Source organism: Mustela lutreola, chromosome 7 (genome assembly GCF_030435805.1).
Source record: "Mustela lutreola isolate mMusLut2 chromosome 7, mMusLut2.pri, whole genome shotgun sequence".
NCBI lineage: Eukaryota > Metazoa > Chordata > Mammalia > Carnivora > Mustelidae > Mustela > Mustela lutreola.
This window is the reverse complement of record NC_081296.1, coordinates 107,199,611-107,216,064: the sequence shown is the minus strand read 5'-3', so window position 1 is coordinate 107,216,064 and position 16,454 is coordinate 107,199,611. Positions and strand designations below refer to the sequence as shown.

The window sequence follows — 16,454 nt, the reverse complement described above, 5'->3', positions numbered from 1 at the left end:
TTTGAAAAGGTTGAAGTGACAGTTGTGATTTTTATCATGCCTCACATATTTTGTATATTTATATTTCCCTGACTCTTAAGATGCACATTTTACACTAACATTTTAGAAATCAGGATGCATTTTATGATCAATGGCTCGCCAGTTTATTCAACAATATTTTGCGTTTTAGTGGTATGTAAAATAATAGTGTAGTGATAGCATCGTGGATTTGATGAAAAGTAGTATGTAGGCAGGCTGACAAGGAAGATAGTACTGTAAAAGCAAGAAGTATTTTTTTTAATGGGCTAGAAGCTGCTCTATGGATGACCTATATTATATTCCCTTTGCTTCAGACATGAATTCCCTTACTTCCAACTCCAAATCTGCTCAGCTAATCCTCAGAAATATTCTTAAGTTAAAATGCAGACCTTGCCTGGAGTACTGACCATTACTTGTGTGTCTGTGAGTGTGTGTGTGCTTAAGTGCTTCCCCAAGTCCCATGTTCATTCATCCTTCTTTATCTGAGGTAGTAAAACTGGGTTACTTTTACATAAAAAGACAACAATCTAAAGAAATTCCGAGGCATAAGCAGTATAAATGAGCATTTCAATCTTTTTGAGGTATAATGGCACAACAGTTTTAATACAACCACCAGTCTTCACAAAATAATTTTAATACTTTGTGCCTGGGCTAGCAGCATCTTGCACTGTGACATTCCTATACATACATAAGCATTTTATCCAAGTACAAATGTTAAAAGCAGGGTAACTTAAGCAATTGCCTATACAAAGGTAAATAGACACTGTAGGTTATTTTTCTTGAATCATTTTTGCTGCATAGTAAATTGCAATTACATGTCAGTATAATGTTACTGATCTATAGAATACACTTTGAACTGTGAGGTATGGCAACTCCCTATGAGAGAGCTAACATGTAAACCTGAATATTTTGATTTTTTTTTTTTTTTTAGCTGCCATGGATGGGTAAGACAAAAAAATCCAGCATTCAAAGATTCTAGAAACTTTCTAATCAATAAAAATAAAATAAAAATCTTTTAGTAATTCTCAGCTATTTCCTATCATTTCCATATTGGAGCATTGTTGAATGGACAAAGATAAAGTAAATACTGAAGTGAAGCTAAGTTTGTTATGGAAATATGGGTTAAACCAGTTATTTAAAAAAAAAATCCGCCAGGTAACTGCTCATTTACTTTACATCAAGTTGAGATCCTGATATATGTATATATATCGACATATATATATTTATATATATATTATATATATACATACACACATAGACACATATATATGCATCCCAACTTTATAATTCAAGATTGCAGTTAAATACTTCTAATTCACTTGAATTACCATGGTAATAAGACAATTAGAAACCTTATATTCTCTTTAAAAGGACATGCTTAACATTTTCTGACATTACTTCTAAACTCAGATGAAGCACAACTCTGCCCCCCAAAACAAATATTCTGCTTTAAAAGTTAAACACTTGAGAACTGGTAGCAGAAGCTATCCCAGTTTAACATTTCCACCACAGAGACAAATAAAAGTAACTGCTGTATAAACACCCAATGGGTAAGAAATTAACATTAATTAACTAAAATTAGAAAGTAAGAATTCTGTCATTCTAGTTTGAATATTTTCAATATTTGTTTCATACTTTTAAAGTGGGACAGTAAAGAAGTTTTCCTTGTTTTGCTGTAATTTCAGCTTAAATTCTTGCCCAGATTACATATTTAAAATTGGGTGCTATATCACTCATACATTATTTAAATGTTTTAGAAAATCATGATTGGTTAAATGTATTATATGTAACTATCACAAAACATTTGTAGAAATAAAAGGATTTCAGAAATGGAACCAAACAGAAGAAAGATTAGAAGAGCTACCAGAACTGGCTGAATATTAGGTGGAAGAATGGATCCAAGGTAAAACAAACTTGGAGTATTCTTACATGAAAAAAGAATAAACTTCATGTTTTGTCCCCATTAGTACTGTACTCAAGAAGATGATAGTCCCTTTTCCTAGTGTTCAAGAGACAGTCTTTAATATACAGTGCTGGGCAGGCACTTCAGTGGCAACATAAAAATTACAGTGGTTAGAAAAAGTGGAAGATTACCAGCTTTAAATTAATAAATGACCAAATCTGTATTTTTGGCCCAACTACTAGAGAGGATATGTGTACTTAAGAAACTAATTTTTAAAATCTTAACTCCCTCATTTTAAAACCTAAATGTACTATAACAAAGATTCTCTTAAGCCGAGTTTCTGCCAAATGAAGAAGCATCATAGATACTAGATTGCATCTGGCACTTTGCCAAGTGGATTTTCTGAACACAATGCAAATCTTGACTCTACTAGACTACCACACCAAATGACCTAATTACACAACAGAATACAAGACTACAATGGGATTAATAATAGGCTGTTTTCAGGGTAGTAAAATAGGGGAAGGGAATCAGAAGAGGAATACCATCTGGGTCAACAGGAATTAACTCAAAGCAATTTTAATTTCCAATCTCCTGTTAACGCTGGATTTAAAAAAAAAAAAAAAAAGCTTTTAACTGTATTATATTACATTGCAGAGAAAAAAGCAAAGAAGTAACTTCTTGTAATGGGTTACCTTGCATAGTACCTATTGGTACCAAGGGAACGTATGGAAAACCATTCCCATCAGTAAAGCACCTCAAGAGAGGACTGAGAAAAGTGAGATATAAACGAGTTTTGTTTGTGCTACCCTAAATCAACTATAAAAAGTTAAAAACACTCCTCTCCTTCCTCGTGGCATACTTAAAATAGCAAAAATGTTTTTCTTAGAACAATCTTTATATGTATAAATAAAAATATGGAGAATTAAGGATCCATAAAGTGACTTTGCTAATGCAAATTATGGGGGAAATTTGGATTAACTCAACGTGAAGAATTAAAACACTAATTTTAAATACAGTGAAGTTTCCCACAAACCACTTTCCCCAATAAATGCATCTTCAAAGAAAAGCTGCTGAGCCAGAACAACCTCACAGAATCATTAAGACAACATAAAATGAAGAAGTAAATGTTCCATATTCCAAATAATTTACTGAGGTTTCTTTAAACCTCTGTTTTAACTTAGAGTTAAGAAGAAAAAGAAATTACAGAAAAATGTTAAAAATGTTAAACTGTTCTACATACTAATTTAAAGGTGTAGATTTATTTTTTTATTGATGCAAGGCACTTTTCTTTTTGGGGCTTCATTTAGAAACAATGCTACATTGGTTACTCAGAACTATTTTGGACAAAGAAAAAATGGGCTAAACAACTCTAAAAAGAACAAACACAACATTTGGCTTTTAAAGAAAAAAGGAAAGTGACCCAAAAGTCAAACTCCCAGTTTTTTAGTATTACCAAGCAAAACGTCTTCCTTTGTTCATTAAACTTTTTTTTTCTATAGAATAAACAAATTAGGAAGAGGAATGGAAGCAATACTTGGATCATGTTAAAGTAAGAGTTAGCTAATGTCATGATTCAAAGATTATTAATAAGGTATTAAGTTAAAAAAAATAAAAGGGTAATGAAGCTACTAAATTACACTAAAACAAATGTGGCAGATTCCTGCATTTGTTAATGTTTCCGTCATAAAAGTGAACTGTAAAATTATTTTTAAAATGTAATATATAGAACACAAAATGAATTAGCAAACTTTAGGAAATTCTCGTTATAAATTACCCAGATTTTATAAACAAATCCCCCCTAACTTGCATTTTGTTTAAAGTAATAACTTTATATCCTACAAATAAATTTCAAGTATGAAAAGTGCATTATTGCAATAATACCTCTTTGCAAGTCCAAAATTCTTGGTTTATAATAAAACTGTAAAGTGTAAAAAAAAAAAAAAAAAAAAAAAAAGAAAGAAAAGAAAAAAAAAAGGAAAAGAAAGAAAGAAAAAGAAGAAAGGAGCAAAACCATCAGTGCCATCTATTGCAGAAGTCCAACATCTTCTTAAAATGTTGCTCAACAAGTTGCAGAGAAACACGCCTGGAAGCAACATACAATTTAAAAAAAAAAAAGACTTGTGTTTTTACCATTTTACATTATTATTGTCTCTAGTATTTCCTCCTTCCCAAATAGAAATTCACATCCTCTCTAATGTTGCTCGAGTCAGCCATTCTGTGCAGTCGCCACTTGCATGGTTCCAAAATCATCTTCTTCTTCATGTGTTCTCTTCAAACTGCCTAAAAATTATTGCACAAATATAACATATAATGGGAACTTAAACTCATTTGTTAGAACATTATAGCTAGTAAAAATTCATTTTCAGCGTTACTATGTATACGCACTATGAGAATTCCATGACTGAATTTTTAGTAAAATATAAAATCTTTTGTTATAAATTACTAAACAGCTTTTATCTTCATTATGGGATGTATTTCCCCTCTTGAGAACTGACTATGTCTTAGGTATTATAAATAACAATCATTCTTTTTTTTTTTAAAGATTTTATTTATTTATTTATTTGTCAGAGAGAGAGAGAGCAAGAGCGAGCACAGGCAGAGTGGCAGGCAGAGTCAGAGGGAGAAGCAGGCTCCCTGCGGAGCAAGGAGCCCGATGTGGGACTCGATCCCAGGACGCTGGGATCATGACCTGAGCCGAAGGCAGCTGCTTAACCAACTGAGCCACCCAGGCGTCCCAATAACAATCATTCTTAAAACAGTTTGAAAACAGAATTGTTAGATAATGGTACCCATATGTTTGGTTACCATAAATTTTTAGCTACCATAAACCTATGACAAAATTTAAGAGATTAATTTTGTATTTGCACAATTTTATTTTGTAGATATAATTGTCTTTTTGCTTTCATAGACACTGCTGAAAATACTTCTCCACTGAAGCTGTGGTTTTATGACCAAGAAGTCTAGAGCTGGGAGAAAAGATGGCATGCAGCAGATAAAGAAGAGATTTTATCTACTCGTTACATCACAGTCTGCTAGTACAGAAATTTCTCACATAGAATCAAAGGTATCACTATATGACCAATAGTTACAACAAAAAAATTTGAGTCTCAGTGAAGGAAAACTTGAGGGAACAACTAAACTGGCAAAAGATCTGCCATATTATCTGCCTAACAATGGCACAGACTTAAAGTTATGCCCGAAAGGTTGTGCTAAATCACGATAATAATGTTAATTCAGAGAGTGGATTCTAACATGAAACTAACATTTCACTGTTAATTAAAAAAAGGGGGGGCTATATGGTATCAAGACAATGGAATAAAGCAGAAAATATGCTAGCCATAAAGCTAAATACAGCTGCTATGCTGAATTTCAGATGAAATGCTGTATTTGCAATCTAAAAGAGGTATGAAGCATAAATAACTAATGCAAAGCAGAAAGTGAAAAGGTAAAAGTAAAGTTTTCTAGGAGTTTCAAATAACTAGGGATTGGAGGAAGATTGTTAATCATCATTTCTGTTGAAGGCATAACATGTAAACTAAGTTTTTAAGGGCAGAGACACTGAATGCTATGCATTCTTGGAGAAAGGACACAAATGAAACCATTAGTTCAGTTTTCTGGAGTGCCTATATAAAGAGGAACACTGAGAGATACCAAGATCAAAAATACCTTACTTACACTATGATGCTCTGTGTTTTTTTCTGTAGGAATTAAACCAATGAAGGATTTTGTACAGGAAAAATACATCAGAATTATCTTTTATGAAAATAAATCAGGCTACAATGTATAGAACAGACCAAGTAAGAGTATGGATAGGAGGTCAATATGGACCTGAAATAGAATGAGATTCCGTAAAAAAGAAAAGAGACAAGCAAGTGTAGCAAGGTCTTAGAAAAGGAAGATAGAAGATTTTGAGACCATGCCTGGATCATTAACTTTGAAAATACTCTTTTTGGGGGGAGGGGAAGCGAGTACTCTGACATAAGGAAGAAAGGGAGAAGGGATTCAAATATGACGAGAAAAATGGGTAGTTCACATTAGTCACCCAACTTAACCTGAAACACACTTTTATTTATTAAACAGCTTTTATTTTTATTAAGATCACCTGAGTGTATTTAGAGGCCCTTTTATTTTAATCTTTACAGCAGTTATACTACTTAAAGACTTAAACTAAACCAAGTAGAAGTTTGATCTTCCAGCTAACATATTCTATTAGCCAGCTACAGTGTTGTACACACAGCAGAAGCTCAATATAATATACACATATTCTTTATGAAATTAATTTGCAGTTATCTTGTGTGAAATTCAATAATCTGCCCAAAGTTTTCTAAACAATTTAAACTGTTCAGTATAACTTGTAAAGAGCAAAAGTGCTTTCTACTTCATATCATCATCATTTCTGTCCAACCTTCTCCAAAATGACAAATATCCTTACCTGTGGGTCCAGAATGAACAGATAATGACCTTTCTATCTGGAGTGGTGACATCATCTGTATTGTTAATTTTGCTAGGTAGATGGCTTCATATTCCTGAAAAAGATTTAGTTAACTTGAATGTACATTTAAATTCTTGGGTACCCAAAAGAGTGATTAATGTGTATATTTTGGTATTAGTTTATACTGAAATATCTGGTGCCATACTGTTGTAAGAGAAATGCAAGTTTAGGGGTACTTGGGTGGCTCATTCCATTAAGCAGTGGACTCTTGGTTTCACCTCAGGACATGATCTCAGGTTTGTGGAATAGAGCCCCACATCAGTACAGTCTGCTTGTCCCTCTCCTTCCCCCTCTGCCACTCTTCCCATTCCTCTCAAATATTTTTATAAAGAAGAAATGGAAGTTTAAAATTCCTATCTCTTAAAAAAATAAAATTCCTATCTCATACTTTCACATGTACTGAAGAAACTATAAATCAAGTCAGGTTATCAGCTTGAACTAGGGTATCATATACTAAACTGATAGGCAGTATCTGTTCTCTGCCACTGGGGTGTTAGGTATATGATCTCTATTTCCTCTGTTAAAACACACACACCCCAACAACCCAAATAGGCAATCTCTTAAAATAATTGTAAAAATAAAATGAAATAAAATTCAGTAAAGATTTTATACAGTTGTAAAATATTTTTAAAATGAGAGTACTATAAAGCATCTAATGGATTTAAATATATATTTGGTTTTCTAATTCTTTAAAATTAAGTCCTCTACTTCCAAAGATGGAAGAATAAAGGGATTTCTGTCCCTCTCCCCTTTCTGAGAAGAAAAAATAGAGAACTCCTTATCTGATGAAAGAAGGAAATATCCATTACCTTGACTATGAGAAGAATGAAAATTAGTGATTACAAATTGGTCAGAATAATGGTTACCTTTACAAAAGGAGAAAGAGTGTTGGTGGTTAGGAAGGGGTAACACAAGGGCTTTGGGGACCCTGGCATATGTTCAATTTCTTGACCTGATTGGTGGTGGTTACATGAATGTTTATTTACATTCCATGAATTTTCTGTATGTGTATTATATTTCACAATAAAAAAGAATTATCTTTAAATGGAACCAGACCAAGGTAGGCACACAAGATGCCGGACTGCAGAAATTAGGCAGAATGGGTACACTTCAAAGCACTCCAAAATAAGATGGTGGATCTAAGATAAAACTAACAAGCCCTTGCACAGTATTATAGGAACTACAAGTGGGCAATGTGGGGATGAGCAAGGGCTGTTAAGGGAAATGTGAAGGCCCACACATACCACTTTTACTAGCAGGGTGTAGTATAGTAAGATGGACGAGAAACTGGGTTGTATGGAGTCAAGTATCTGATCTTAGCTAAAAATAAAAACTAAACCAGTAATTATCAAGCCTGGCCATACCTGAGGAACACCCGAGGAATTTTTTTTTCTTTTTAAAGATTTCACCTATTTATTTGTCAGAGAGAGAGAGAGAGCACACAAGCAGGCAGAGGCGGAGAGAGAAGCAGGCTCCCCGCCGAGCCCAAGCTGAAGGCAGGCAGCTTAATGACTGAGCCACCCAGGCCTCACTCACCTATATGTATATTTTAAAAATATACATATTTGGTTCAAGTCCCACCCCTAGTGATTGTCATTTAATTGGTTTAGGTTAGGTTCCCCTGGGCAGTTTTTTTTTTTTTTTTTCTTTTAAAGACTTTATTTATTTGAGAGAGAGTGTGTGAGAGAGAGAATGAGCAAGAGAAGTGGGAGGGTCAGAGGGAGAAGCGGGCTTGACTCGAGCCCGAATTCCAGGATCATGACCTGAGCTGAAGACAGTCGCTTAACCAACTGAGCCATCCAGGTGTCCTGTCTGTCCCCTGGGCAGTTTTAATGTGCATGCTGTTTACCAATACCAACAAGAAAAATGTGAGACCTAAGAGACTCTGCTTCTTACTCATTGAGTTAAACCACCAGAGAAAAGTGCTAGTGAGAAAGACTTCCAAAACAAGTGGGAAATTAAAGCTATCCAGGTTGTCTCCCACCATTCTATTTTTGGGCAAATAGCTGTTCTAAAAAGAATACTTCCAGTTCAAAGATGACCAATAATCAAAAAGGAATCATTGTAGGTTTTAGCATAAAGATATCACAAGGGGAAAAAAGCAACTTTACAACCAAAAGTCACATTAAGAACAGTGTCAAAACTGTACCAAGAAGCAGATGAAAATGATTAATTCTCCATGAAATCAATGAACAGGGCATTTCTTTCTTTCTTTTTTTTTTAAGATTTTATTTATTGAGAGTAAGAGAGAGAGAGAGTGAGCATGCAGGAGCAGGGGGGAGGGGTAGGGGGAGAAGCTGACTCCCGCTGAGCTGGGAGCCCCATGTAGGAATCAATCCCAGGGCCCTGGGATCATGACCTGAGCCAAAGGCAGATTATTTAACTGACTGAACCACCAGGTGCCCAATGAGCATGGCATATCTGAAATGAGTTGAAAGAAATAAAAAGGACTCATGGAAGAAATGTAACAATGAATGAGATGACATACCAACTATCAGCTCAATGGGAGAGAAAAAAAAATAAAAGCACAGAAATAATGAATGAATATAACAGAATCAACAGAGAACAGACCAACTATCCAATCCTGGAATAATATAAATTTTCCCTTTTCTCCTTGAAAAGGTCCAAACTGCAAGTATGCTATACTTCCTATCATTTTAGAAAACAAACAAAAATCCTCCTTAATAACCCTAGTGTCCTCTCCACCTATGGTCACTTGTTTCTCCCTTTGAAGTGTAATTCCTAGAATTATCTATTCTTGCTGTTTACATTGCTCTCTTCCCATTTTCTCTTGAACTCTGAGCAATTATGTTTATCCTCCCCCTTCCATAAAATGTTTGTCAAGGACACCAATGACCTCATGTTCCTAACCTAATGTCAATTCTCAGCCCTTATCTTCTTTAACCTATTATCAGCTTTTGATATAGTGAATCACCCCCCATTCTTTTTAAGATTTATGTATTTATTTTGAAAGAGAGAGTGGGGGGAGGAAGTAGGGGAAGAGAAACTCAAGCAGGCTCCCCACTGAATGCAGAGCCTGACATAGGGCTCAACCTTATGACCCATGAGATCATGACCTGAGCCAAAATCAAAAGCCAGGTGTGTAACCAAATGAGCCACCCAGGTGTCCCCATTCCCTCCTTCTTCAAACACTTTCTTCACTTGACTTCCCAAACAAGCCACCCTGATTATTTTTTTCCTATCTCACTGGCCATTCTTTTCAATCTCTTCTACTAATTTCTCATTTCCCCACCCTCTACATGTTGGAGTGCATTAGGATCTGTTTTGAAAATCTCTACCTGCACTCCCCTAGTGATCTTACCTAGTCTCAGGGCTTTGGCAGCATCTATATGCTGATACTCCTTAGATACATGGTTCTTTTCCATGAACTCTAGACTTACATACCTGCCTACTGTCCAACGCCCTCTCAACCTTAAGCTGACCAAAACTGAACTCAATTTTACTTCCTTCAAACCTTTTCATTCAGTTTCTCCCATATCTTCCAGAAAGGCTTAAATCCATCCTTGGGAGCAGTATACATCTCCCAATATTATTTATAATCATGAAGGGCTAGAAATAACCTAAAAGGTTTATGTATATGGAATCATATGAAGTTGTGATGTATACATATTTGTACATATGCATATGAAAAGATTATGCAGTTAGACTTGAATATACATTGCTGGATTTTTAACATGCATTTTTTAATTACTTTTTCAAATACAAAAATAAATGTAAAAAGACAATGTTTTTACATCTGAGCCAGAAGGCAGACATTTAACCAACTGAACCACCCAGAGGCCCCTGAGACAATCCATTTCATAACGTTCTTGACGTCTCAATGTGAGACATAAAGGACATTCTTCAATTTTTAACTTTCCTTCTTGGAAAAAAATAAACTAGTTTAATCAGATATTTCACACAGGTTTATCTTACTGTCTTTTGAGTATATCTTCTGCACCACAAAAGTTGAAACATGGATGGGTAGATAGGGTGCCTAGATGGTTCTGTTGATTAAGCATCTGCTTTCGGTTCAGGTCATAATCTTGGGAGTCCTGGGATTGAGCCCTGAATTAGGCTCCCTGCTCAGCAGGGAGTCTGCCTCTCCCACTACCCCTCCCCACTGCTTGTGCTCTCTCTCACTCTTGCTCTCTCTCAGATAAATAAAAATCTTAAAATCTGAAACACAGTAAATATAAAACACATAAAATAGCATATAATTATATGTGTGTAATAAAAAAAAACTGAAGAAATTTCTATCATTTTTCATTTTTTAATTAACATATAATGTATTACTGGTTTAAGAGGTAGAGGTTAGTGATTCATCAATCTTATATAAAATACCCAGTGCTCATTACATCACATGCCCTCCTTAATGTGCACCACCCATTTACCCCATTGCCTCCACCCCATCCCCCACAAACCTCAATTTGTTTCCTATGATTAAGAGTCTCTTATGGTTTATCTCCCTCTGATTTCATCTTGTTTTATTTTTCCCCTTCTTCCCCTATGATCCTGTTTTGTTTCTTAAATTCCACATATCCATGAGATCAAGATAACTGTCTTTCTCTGACTTACTTCACTTAGCATACCATCTAGTTCCAACCATGTTGTAAATGGCAAGACTTCAATTTTGATGGCTGCATAATATTCCACTTTTATATGTGTGTGTACATGTATACACATCTTCTTTATCCATTCATCTGTTGATGTGCATCTGGACTCTTTCCATAGTCTGACTACTGTGGACACTGCTGCTATAAACACTGGGGTTCAGGCGCCTGTTTGGATCCCTATTTGTATCTTTAGGGTAAATACCCAGTAGTGCAATTGCTGGATCATAGGGTAGCTCTATTTTCAACTTTTGAAGAACCTCCATACTGTTTTCCAGAGAGGCTGCACCAGCTTACATTCCCACCAACAGTTTAGGAGGGTTCCCCTTTATCCGCATCCTCACCAACATCTGTCATTTCCTGACTTGTTGATTTTAGCCATTCTGACTGGTGTGTGGTAATATCTCATTGTGGTTTTGGTTTGTATTTCCCTGATGCTGAGTGATATTCAGCATTTTTTCATATGTCTGTTGGCCATTTGGATGTCTTCTTTGGAGAAATGTCTGCTCATGTCTTCTGCCCATTTCTTAATTGGATTATTTGTTCTTTGGGTTATTATTTGAGTCTGAGTTCTTTTTAAAAAAAATTATTATTTATTTATTTGACAAAGAGAGACACAGAGAGAGAAGGAACACAAGCATGGGGGAGGGGGAGAGGGGGAAGCAGGCTTCCCACTGAGAAGGGAGCCTGATGTGGGCCTCAATCCCAGGACCCTGGGGATCACAACCCTAGCTGAAGGCAGACGCTTAACAGCCGAGCTTAACAGCTGAGCCACCCAGGTGCCCAAGTTTGATAAGTTCTTTACAGATTTTGGATACTAGCCCTTTATCTCATTTGTTATTTGCAAATATTGTCTCCCATTCTGTCAGCTGTCTTTGGTTTTGTCAATTGTTTCCTTTGCCGTGCAAAAGCTTTTCATCTTGAAGTCCCAATAGTTCATTTTTGCTTTTGTTTCCCTTGCCTTTGGAGAGTGTCTAGTAATAAGTTGCTGTGGCCAAGGTCAGAGGTTGCTCTCTGTTTTCTCCTCTAGGACTCTGATGAATTCCTGTCTCACATTGAGGTCTTTCATCCATTTTGAGTCTATTTTTATGTGTGATGTAAGAAATGGTCCAGTTTCATTCTTCAGCATATGGCTGTCCAATTTTCCCAACACCATTTTGTTGAACAGACTTTTTTTCCATTGGATATTCTTTCCTGCTTTGTTGAAGATTAGTTGACCATAGAGCTGAAGGGCAATTTCTGGATTCCCTATACTGTTCCACTGATCTAGGTGTTTGTTTATGTTCCAGTACCATACTGTCTTGATGACTACAGCTTTGTAACAGAGCTTGAATTGTGGATGGAATTGTGATGTCACAATGTTTGGTTTTCTTTTTTAACATTCTTTTGGCTATTGGGGTCTTTTCTGGTTCCAAAGAAATTTCAGGACTATATGTTCTATATCTGTGAAAAAAGTTGATGGTATTTTGATAGGGATTGCACTGAATGTGCAGATTGCTCTAAGTAGCATAGACATTTTAACAGTATTTGTTCTTCCAGTCCATGAGCATGGAACATTTTTCCATTTCTTTGTGTCTTTCTCAATTTTTTTCATGAGTATTCTACAGTTTTGAGTATAGATTCTTTGCCTCTTAGGTTAGATTTATTCCTAGGTATCTCATAGTTTTGGGTGCAATTGCAAGCAGGACTGGACTGACTCCTTAATTTCTTTTTTCTGTCTCATTGTTAGTGTATAGAAATGCAGCTGATTTCAGTGCACTGATTTTATATCCTGCCAAGTTGGTGAATTCCTATATGAGTTCTAGCAACTTTGGGGTGGAGTTTTTTGGGTTCCTTCCAACCTCTGGCCCCAGAGCCAAAAGCTCGGGGCCCCACTCAATGAGCCCTCAGAGAAAAGCATAAGTCATTCCTGTCTCCCTGGTCTCCATCTGTATTCTGTGTTCACCCACCATGTGACTAAGTGTTTCTATCTCAGACCATGACCTGTTTCCAGCATCCCAACCCTGCAGAATTCTGTGGTGGGCTATTGTGCCACTGCTCCCAGGAGAGGAAGGGGTGTCTTGCCGGATCTGCAGCTTGCTGGGCCCCTGCTTTAAAAGCAGTCACCTAACTGAGCCATGGTTTGTGGCTCACTCTTCCTGATTCTGCCCACCTCGAGGTTTATTTTCCCATATATCCTCTCAGATTCACTTCTCCACACCTCCTACCTTGCAGAAAGTGGTAGCTTTTCTATTTATAGAGTTGTAGCTTTTCTTAGATCTCCTGTTGAGTTCGCAGGTGTTCAGAATGATTTGATAGCTATTTAGCTAGATCAAACTAGGGTCTCCTAACTCCTCCGCCATCCTGGACTCCTCTAATATCAAATTATTTTATCTTACATTTAACAATGTGCCTTTAACCCCTCTTTCACAGTAATGGCAGCTTTTAAGAAAATACTTAAAAAACAAAAAAGAAAATACCTTTAACTAGAAATATAAACTTGAATAAAAAAATCCAATTAGGAGGTGCTTTAGCTGGCTCAGTGGGAGAATTGTGCAAGACTTTTAGTCTCAGGATTATGAATTTGAGCCCCATGTCGGGTATAGAGATTACTTAAAATAAACAAACTTAAAAAAATAATAATAATGAAAAAAATAAATTAAATTAAATTAAATTATGGAAATTTTTAAGTATTTAAGGTAAATTCTATGGGTGCCTGGGTGGCTTTCTCAGTTAAGCATCTGCCCTCAGCTCAGGTCATGATCTCAGGATTCTGGGATCAAATCTGTGACCAGGACGGGCTAAGCAGGGAGCCTACTTCTCTCCCTCTCCCCACCCCCTACTCATGCTTTCTCTTACTATCTCTCTCTCTCAAATAAATAAAATCTTTTTAAAAAATAAAATTAAAAAATTAAATTCTATTAATTAATTTAATTTTAATTAAATTCTATTAATTTTAAATTAATTCTAATTAAATTATGTAGACAAAAGATTTTAATTATCCTCCTTTCTTACTACTTTAAAGAGGAGGAACAAAGAAGTTACCTGAAGTTGATGGACAAATCCAGCATTAGGATTAATGCAAAATCTTCTTTCTTGAACATAAGCAAATGCATCTCTGAAAACAAAAAAAGAAAAGTAAGGTGACGGTATTACTTCATGAATTAATCTCAATTTTTTTAGTATTTACCTAAAATAGAAACTTATCCAAAAATTTACCTAAATAGGAAATCATAATCATAAAACTTGTGCTACAGAGAGGTAGCAAGCTATAGTGGAAAAATCAACAGGATGGGCAGATGAAAGATCACCATCCCTCTATTTACCAGCTTGTGTTCTAAGGGAATCTGCTCAACTTTCTAAGCTTTATTTTTCTTGTCCATAAATTGGGGTTTATAATAATTCCTATTTTGGAGGGTTATTATGAAGATGGGTGATTTTAAGTATAAAGTACCTTGTATAGCATCTATGACATAGTACGTGCTCAAAATTTTATCATTGTTTAAACAAGAAGTGTATCTACTTTCTTGTGTTGTTGTGAGGCTTAAATGAGATAAAGAGCCTGGAATAGCACCTAGCACATAGCAAAGACCCAATATATGGAAGCTATTTTCACTAGTATTACTGTCAAGACACCAAATAATAAAGAAACTACATAAAACAGTCTACCAAGCATTAAATAAACAAAGCATCTGTATTCAAATAATATTAATAACTGATATTTTAAAGCAAAATTTCCATCAAAATTTCAACTTAAAGGATACCAAACAAACTAAACAAGCATTTGAAGGTCTAGCCTGTGTCAAGAATGTGGATCCAATGCTGAACGCAGTTCAAATGAAGAGAGTTAACAGGGAACATGGTATAATGATGCACAGGTTGACACAGGCATACCATGCAAAGTTTCATGGCTATGATAAGAATTATTAAGGATCAGGAACCTTTAAGAGCTTTTTGGGGTAAAGTAATTATTTAATCAGATTTACCTTTTGAAAAGATCATTCTAAAAGTAGTGTGGGGAAAAAAAGACTGGAAAAAGAAAGAGTACCTGAAACCACTAACCACTGTTAGAATCCAAGAAAGACACAACTGGAGGTGGGATTAAATGATGATGAAAAAGAGAGAGATTCGAGGTATATTTGAAGACATAAAGGAGACAGGATTTGTTAATGGGTAAGTTTGGGAGAAGAGCGTGAAAGACAAGGAGCTGTCAATGATTACAAGACTTCTAACTTGTACAAGATACACTAAAAAAGGAAACTCTGTACATTGGCCAGGTATTTGTTTTGGGGCTCTTTTTTATCTAGGCAGTACGCTTGGAAAAGTTGATTCTGGTTAAGAAAGACCACAATGAATTGTGAATAGAAGTTGAAACAAGTTCTAGATAATTTTTGATCCAACTACTGTTAAAGGAAAATATAATAAATTAGCGTTTTAAGCAAGGGAAGCAATAACATCTGTGTCTTAAGAGGTTTTAAACTTGGGTTAAACAATTCTCTTGCAGTAAATAATTAGTTTTCCATAATTATTCCCAACTATAACTCCCTTGGCATTTTAATAACATTTAGCACTACCTCTGTAAAACCACAAAATATTAGCCTAAGTAGATCTATTCAAGGTAGATGAGCTATAAAGGTTAAGAGACTAATCATGGAATACAAGAGCCTGCCTCATCAAGATGAATAGATGACAAAAACAGGGTATCAACTTCAAACTCCCAAACTGTTTCCATTAAGCTTCATTTTACTGAGAATTTAAACTGTGGCTAGGTTTCAGAGTACTTTCTTACCTGTACTTCATTCCAAATGTTTCCATAATGTATGCAATAACAAAGGCAGCACTGAAGAGGGGGAAAAAATTTTAGAAAAAAAATAGAAAACACAGCTCATTAATTAAATGCTAAAGAAAGAAAGATAATCTCTAACTTCATACCTCCTGGAGATCCCTGCATTTCCATGGACAAGAACTTTTCCTGAAAGACAAGAAATAGTTATTCTGACAAAAAAAAAATCTAATTCAGCAACTAAAATATATTGAAACCATGTACTATACCACAGTAAGATAAATCTTTTCTTAAACATTTTATATTTTATACATACCACACCTGGATATTTATTAGACTTTAAAGCTGACTTGAAAATAAGTTATATAGGGATATTTAAGAAAGCCTATCCAAATGAAACAATTAGTTGGGAAAATATAAATTTGGGAATAGTCTATTATATGCAATTGCAACTTTCACATCCTGCATTTAGGACAAATATTATCTAAAACATTAACACATAATCCCCTAAAAATAAATACTGAGTAAGAAAATATTTACCTCCAGTCTGTAAGCTTCCATCAATAAATTCTTTACTCTGAAGGCAAAAGACAGTGCTTTAATAAAACATGTGGACTAATACAAGCATAAATCAGATACACAGTATACATATGGTAAAACAAA

The 16,454-nt window shown here is 35.2% G+C and overlaps 1 protein-coding gene across 2 annotated transcripts in view; it reads right to left on the bottom strand.

Moving 5' to 3' along the window:
• Nucleotides 1–591: 591 nt before the first annotated feature.
• The window catches only part of STYX (serine/threonine/tyrosine interacting protein), a 41,239-nt gene continuing 25,376 nt past the window's right edge, over nucleotides 592–16,454 (bottom strand). The window contains exons 6-11 of one of the 2 annotated variants that reach the window (XM_059182110.1): nucleotides 16,332–16,368; nucleotides 15,941–15,980; nucleotides 15,798–15,848; nucleotides 14,054–14,126; nucleotides 6,357–6,450; nucleotides 592–4,204 (exon numbers count right to left, since the gene is read on the bottom strand). In XM_059182110.1, the coding sequence (XP_059038093.1) occupies nucleotides 4,131–4,204; nucleotides 6,357–6,450; nucleotides 14,054–14,126; nucleotides 15,798–15,848; nucleotides 15,941–15,980; nucleotides 16,332–16,368 (369 nt within the window). In that variant the 3' untranslated portion in view covers nucleotides 592–4,130. The remainder of the gene's footprint in view (nucleotides 4,205–6,356; nucleotides 6,451–14,053; nucleotides 14,127–15,797; nucleotides 15,849–15,940; nucleotides 15,981–16,331; nucleotides 16,369–16,454) is intronic. The other variant, XM_059182111.1, reaches the window with a different exon arrangement.